The 6,882-nt window shown below is 39.2% G+C and overlaps 2 protein-coding genes across 2 annotated transcripts; one reads left to right on the forward strand and one right to left on the reverse strand.

Moving 5' to 3' along the window:
* Nucleotides 1–576: 576 nt before the first annotated feature.
* Nucleotides 577–3,427, reverse strand: LOC137973086 (NADH dehydrogenase [ubiquinone] 1 alpha subcomplex subunit 11-like). The gene is made up of 4 exons (XM_068819819.1): nt 3,229–3,427; nt 2,771–2,878; nt 1,676–1,795; nt 577–1,168 (listed from the first exon to the last, which is right to left on the reverse strand). Exons 1-4 carry the CDS (start codon nt 3,335–3,337, stop codon nt 1,053–1,055), a joined length of 453 nt encoding a protein of 150 aa, XP_068675920.1. The 5' UTR covers nt 3,338–3,427; the 3' UTR covers nt 577–1,052.
* Nucleotides 3,428–3,435: 8 nt separating this feature from the next.
* Nucleotides 3,436–5,680, forward strand: LOC137973084 (phospholipid phosphatase 1-like). The gene is made up of 2 exons (XM_068819816.1): nt 3,436–4,122; nt 4,871–5,680. The coding sequence occupies exons 1-2, from the start codon at nt 3,468–3,470 to the stop codon at nt 5,140–5,142; spliced, it is 927 nt and encodes a 308-aa protein (XP_068675917.1). The 5' UTR covers nt 3,436–3,467; the 3' UTR covers nt 5,143–5,680.
* The last annotated feature ends 1,202 nt before the right edge of the window (nt 5,681–6,882 follow it).

Raw genomic sequence — 6,882 nt, forward strand, 5'->3', positions numbered from 1 at the left:
TCTCTTTTCTTCTGTCTACATAAAAACTCTGGTTTATTTGGGGTACTCTGATTTTATTCCCACACTTCATAAATAGTTAGCCTGCTCGCAGGCTCACTTCTACCCCAATCCCAGTCCCTCGGAGAGCCTGCTACCCAAGCTAACAAATAGTTTTTTGCATTCCTTTCTTCCGTTCTACTAACTGTTACGTGTCATTATTTAGAATTTGAGCTGGAAAACTAGAGCATTATTATTACTAGGACTAGATAATCTCGAATTATTGAATTGCGTTTTACATTAGCTTTGGAAGCAAAGGAGAAGGGTTGAGAAAGAAACAATAACAAACAATCACGAGGTGCGCAATTGTCATTTGCTCATATGACGTATCAATGCACGTGTGACCCAATTCAAGATGGCGCCGAAAAAGCAGGCGAACGAAAAATCACCCTATACACAGGATACCCAAGATTAGAAATTACATTCTCCTGAACAATGCAATTACGGAGATGAAGAAAAATCGTATGGCATATGTTTATTTTTGGTTGGATTTTTGAATGGTGAAAGTTGGCTATCTAATTTTATTTTGTGCTTCACACATTTTCTTTAGTTATTTAAGAACCTTTATTTATTGCAATTGAACATTTTTATGTATTGACTAAAAGCCTAGGGAGACATTGACCAGGTAAACGACCCTTATGGCTTAACAAGGGTGAACATAAGATAACATACCAACCTCTACAAATGCACTTCACACACCAGCCCTCAAGGAATGGTAATTTCTGTAACTTGTTTGCTCCCAAATTTGTTTTTATCAAATTTGTTTAATAAACATTTTTATCCAAATATTGTCATTGCAATCTCCATACGGGAAAAATCATGAAGAGAAGAACAAATGCCACGATATCACATGGCTTAATTAAACCTTCATTCTTGGTGTTTATCTTGTTCTTAGAAAGTAAATTAACACAAAGCGATGGGGGATGTATTTGAAAGGGCTTTATTTACATTAACATTATCAGGAAAAGACATGTTCAAATGAAATATTGTACTATCAGGATAGATCCAATCCCAACTCATAGAAACACTCTGTCTGTGCGAAAAGGGTGTTTGTATACCCCCATGTACTTGGCAACAGCTCCACCAAATCCAAGAGCAGCAGCCATGCCACATCCTACTTGCCAACTGTTCCCTGTATTTTAAAAGGGTAAAGTAATGATCAGAAACGCTCTGTAAGAGGGAGGCGACATTCTCCTTAGCCAAAAAATTCAACTTACCGGTCATCAATGTCCTGCTTGTTGTATTACAAAAATCAAATGGCTAAAGACATCTCCAAAGGTTTCAAAATTGCAGACGGGGATATGCCACGCTCACAAACATCCCTGCACAATTGCAATTTAGTATTCTATTGGTCGGAATTATTAGCTACAAGACTAATGTGACAGACCTAGGCCATCAAGTAGTCACTAAGGCCTCGTATCAAAGGTTTTTGTTTTTGTTTTTGGAAGAACAAAACAAACTACTGATTTGCATTTAATGATACAGATAATAGCAACTGATGCCGGCAAGCAGCAGTTCTCTTGTGTCTCAGATCTAGAGCCATGTTGGATTTAAGTTGCTGGCATCCATTCCATTGCACCTTTACTGCAGTCTAAACAGCTATTGATACTAGCAATTTAAACAAACAACCTATACTCACTCCTAAATCCAAATAAAGCTCCACTAACAACACCTCCAAGTGCCCAGTTCAATGGATCATCTTTTTCTCTCAGGGATGCTGAGGTACAAGTAGTCAATGCAAACAAACCTGCAGCTCCACCTGCAATCAACAAACACATTTTTTTTATTTAGTCTGGTGAACATAGGATATCGAGGTAATCAACGTTTCCATTCCATGATGCTACGGCTGTTCTTGTTCATATGGCCTCATACACTTTGGACCTTTAGAGGACAATTTGCCAAGCTAACCATTTTTGTTGAGGCAAATAAGCCCAAAGATGTAGCTAAGAATAAATTCATCCAGTTGAAGGTTCTATTGAGGTGCCAAGTTCAGGGATCCACATTTGCAGTCGTCCGGTCATCCCAGATGACTAAAAACCAGTCTGGATGAGTATAAGAACTCCAAAGGTTGTCCGTTGGATGAGTAATGTTATAATGAATATCTTTTCATGAATGCCATCATGAATGCCATCAAATGTTATAATATAGAATGTACTTTCGTTCTGACTGCTTTTCACTGAAATGGAAACTTCCAAAAAATAAGGAATAAACATGCAGCTTTTCTCAGCAATGACATCTCAAGTTTAGGCGCCATTTTTGACCATGCAGTATTTACCATGAAATGATTGGAGGATCAATTTTCATCTCACCACTGCATGATTGTTAATGAGACATTTAGCAAAGAGCAAAGGCTGACTCGTGGTCTCAGCTGATAATGTGGCGTTAGTTACAAGGTGTTTCGCCACCTACAGCAAAAAGGAAAACAAGTGGAGCAGAACCTGCTGCTTTATAATGAACAGGAAAAACACAAAATCTTTATAGCATATAAAAGGAAGTCACTAGACAAGAGCGTTGAAACTTTGGGTCTTTGAATCGTAACTTTGTAAGCTACATTCTAGTACATTTTGCCATGGCAGATATGGACCACTGTAAATGGTCTACAATTTTCCTTGTCCAAACAGGTTATAAGCTAAAAAATGGTCCAGCTAGATTTGAGCCTTGTCAACGTTTCTGACAACTTCCTTGATGTTGTATCATTCAAGTGCTATTGCATATTAACAGTCTCAAAACATACCAAGTAGAAGTGAATAATTCTTCATGTGAATAAATGACTGCAGAATGAGAGGTGTTGGTTCAGGATCTGGGATTTTTAACGCGGAATAAGCAGCACCGTAAAATCCTCCTGAAATATAATTTAAATTGCACGAGGCAAAATTAGAGACAGAACTTATTAATTAAAAAATTAACTTTTTTCACCTTTTAGCATCTCCTTTTTTTCATGGATCAACAGCTTATTTCCAGCAAAGAACACTATTGCTTCTTGGGGTACCTGTGGTATGCACAGTTTCATACAAAGACGCGATCCTCATCTGTCCATGTACGGCTGAGGTTTTTACGTTTCACAGAAACATTTAGAATTAACTTAACTATAATGTAAGATCTTAGATGTTAAGTCCACTGCCACCATCAATTTCGATATTTCTGGCACAAGCTTGCGTAAGCTTAAATACTAGCAATATTTGAGTTACTCGCCTATTAGCGCCCCTTGAACAGCGAAACTCATCGTTCTTTGCACACAGTTCTCTCCATCCAATTCATCCATCCACGGTTCATCAAATTTTGGGCATCCATGTCCGGGCATACTTATTATACAAAGCTGTTTTGCGTAAACTAATCAACCTCACAGTTTCCTTGAACCTCGTCACTTCACCTCTCGAGTCAAAGAACTCAGTAACCGAGCACAAGCGTGGTCACCAAGGCTGTTTCCAGAGATGTCGGCTAACAGTGAAGATGATTTGCGGCCTGCTCCAGAGGTGGAAATTCTTCCTCAGAATGCTTACAAATTGCGTGAGATTGTCCCATCTGTTGAGCGAAAGCCACGCTTCATTTGTATTCTCGTTGATTTCTTGTGCTTGGCGGCGGTTGAAATCTTAATTTTGATTTTCAAGTTCGTGATCCCACCATTCAAGCGCGGATTTTACTGCGATGATGATACTATTAACAAGCCTTATAAAGAAAGCACTGTTCCATCGACTGTGCTGTACTCCGTAGGGTTTGTCTTAGCATTTATTGTGATCTCCAGCACTGAGTTTTACAACAGCAGAAGGGAGGGAATGTCGAGAATGAAAACCAAGGAAGATAGCCATTTTAATCTGGGTCCTTTGAAATTGAATTCCCGCAATATTGAGATACTAAGGTTATTCATAGGTTTCACCTATGGAGGCTTGATCACCATTTTTCTCACCGATGTTGGAAAATACACTGTTGGAAGATTACGACCGCATTTTCTCTCTATCTGCAAGGCACCTCCAGCTGTCTTCACCAACTGTAGCCACAATTACATATTAGGGGATGTTTGTACAGGTGATCCTGGTCTGTTAAGGGAAGGAAGATTATCGTTTCCATCAGGGCATGCCTCGTTTTCAGGTACCATTGAAAATAAGTTTTCTTTTTACACCTAGGCGAGAATTTCAAATGCCAATGCATTGCCACATTTGATGCATTAACGCTGCATTGTTACCAATACATTGCCACATTTGATGCATTAACACTGTAAACATGCAAAAGCCAAAATATTCATGTTTGCTTTGATGGGTGCCACTTTTGTAATACATCTCAGATCCATTCTTTTGTTCCTTACGTATACTCTCCTGTCTTATGTCCTGTTTCTACTCCTTTCTTCCCAGCCCAAATATTCTTGCCCTATCTTAAACTGCTGTTGCGAACTTGCACGTGACACTAGTCATAATTATTAGGTGAGAGAGGCATCTTCTGATGATGATATATAGTGATGACAGTCATGATAATGGAGATGTTTATCACGATAATAGTGATATTGCCTCGTCGTAAGTTATAAACAAAGCAAATCTGCACCTTTAGGCCATCCTCTTTGCCCTTCCCTCTAGCATTGAGGTCCTGAGCTCCTTTGTAATAAATGCCTAGTCCCATATCCCTCCATCAAGTCTCCCCATACGTGACTGACCTTCTCCGCCATCCTCTAATACCACAGCTCCATTCCCAGCACTGCATAATTCATGAATCATGAATGTTCAAGGGAACACGACCATTACTGTCTTCCACCATGAAGAGTAGCATTAGTGCCTTTAATTATTAATAATATTCTACAGTACCATGTTGGGTCTAAAATGGCCACTTATTGTTTGCTTTTCAATAGCATATGCTGTGACCTTTACGATCCTTTATATGGAAGCCACGATGAGTTTTCCTCACAGCAAGTTTCTCAAGTTCTTTATCCAACTTGTGGTTGCACAGCTGGGAATCCTGTGCTCGTTGTCACGAATCAGTGATTATAAGCATCATTGGAGTGATGTTTTGGCAGGCATGTTGCTGGGCATTCTGACCGCAGTGCTGATCCTTAACCATGTACTACAGATGTTTAGAAGAGATAAAAGCTCCAGAAAGCCGGTTCCTGTTGGCACTGTATAGCCTTTTTGCTTTGACTTTTTCCATTGGGAAGCAATGTACTACAGTTGCTTACTGTTCTGATGAGAACAGCATGCCAATTTGTGAGCACAGAAAGAACATGATTGCAACAACAAACAGATACAACGACCCCAAATATAATAGCACTTAGTGTTTTGTAATTTTGCGAAATTGGGCCAAATTTGCACAAGAATGAAATTACTCTTCAGAGGTCACATCAAGAAAATATAGAACTGGAGGTACAAAGACTGAAATGCAGGGAAAAAATTCTCCCTCTCTCTCTTTTTCATGCCGTGACCCTAATATAGTGGCATTAACCACCGCCACGAGACAATTCACCTCATAATATTCTTGCAGTTGATTCAATGGAAATCAAATGTGATTTTCAAAAATGTTTTTTGCACATAGTCTTAGCTGTACATAACAATATATGCTTATGAAAGTGGTGATTGGTGGTATTCCCCTGTGGAATGTATTCATTCAAGTTACCATAATAATGTTATATAATTTAATGCATTAAACACTACATTCAGTGATCCTACTCCAGTTGATAAGCCTATCTGCACTGATACATGTATGATGTGTGCTCTAGGTGCACTTCAGTTGTTATACCCAAGCAAAAAACTGAGAGGTTCTTGAAATTCAAATCCCAGGAAATCCATTTGAAATAAGTTATCTGCACGGTCAGATTTCCTTTTTTGGGGACAATTTCCTTACTGGGACTAATACTCAGGTGGGATTTCTAGCACTACATAATTATCACCCTTTGATGGCTAATTCTGTTCTTGGCCTTTGCTACGTGGCCAGCCTAACCTTAAAGTGTACTTGTACGTGTTTGTTGAAACTTGTTGACCCTGTATTTCCAGAAATGCCCTAATTAGATGCCCACTGATTTCAATAAGCATCACAATCTCATCCCCAGAGTCCGCTTTTCTTTTGGTCAGCACCATCAACACAGACTCTGGCCGCTTCCAATTTATGCGCAGTCATAGTGAAGGTCCATTGTTGTAACCATTGACAGCCACTGTTGTTTCAAATTTCTGAGCGTGTGCGTAGACGAGCCGGAAGTCTGTCAAGTGTGGACTTCCTGCCTTGGAAGTGGCTAGAGTCCGTGTTCTCTTCTCAGTGCTGACCAAAAAAAAAAAGTGGACTCTGGGACGAGATTTTAAGCATCACAAGTGTTCCTTGCTTTTCGTTACTCATAATGAACAGCTGCATTTATCGATGCTGATTCCGGTTTATGATAGTATAAATTGCATAAAAGAAAGCGAAATCAATAATTAAGTGTCATCATTTCTCACTGTGAGATCGTTTCGCGCTGTATAAAGAGTTTTGTAACCGTGTTGCATCTTTTTTATTTAGTTTTCACTCATTGTGACACTAACTCTTCCTGTTCGTGCACCTTCCATTCAACTGCTATTACGTTGAATTGTGTACATTATTATTTCTCTCTCACAATTATGTTTTAGTTAAACAGTGGAAATACTCGATCTAATCTTTTTAGAAGCCTCTCCCCCTTCTTCATTTTAATTTAGTCGTTCTAGTTTAGGAAGAGTTCCATCGTCTTTATACCGTTTCTCATAGATTTGTCTATTAAACACTATGCACACGCTGTTGCATGTACCGTTCTTCGATGGAATAATCGAAACAGTCTCGCTTCATCTGCGGTAAGGAAAAGCAGATTGAATTCCCTCCTCTTTGTGGATTCGGCACCTGACAAAAATGGGTCCCAGCCCTTCACAC

Source organism: Montipora foliosa, chromosome 10 (genome assembly GCF_036669935.1).
Source record: "Montipora foliosa isolate CH-2021 chromosome 10, ASM3666993v2, whole genome shotgun sequence".
In the NCBI taxonomy this organism is placed as follows: domain Eukaryota; kingdom Metazoa; phylum Cnidaria; class Anthozoa; order Scleractinia; family Acroporidae; genus Montipora; species Montipora foliosa.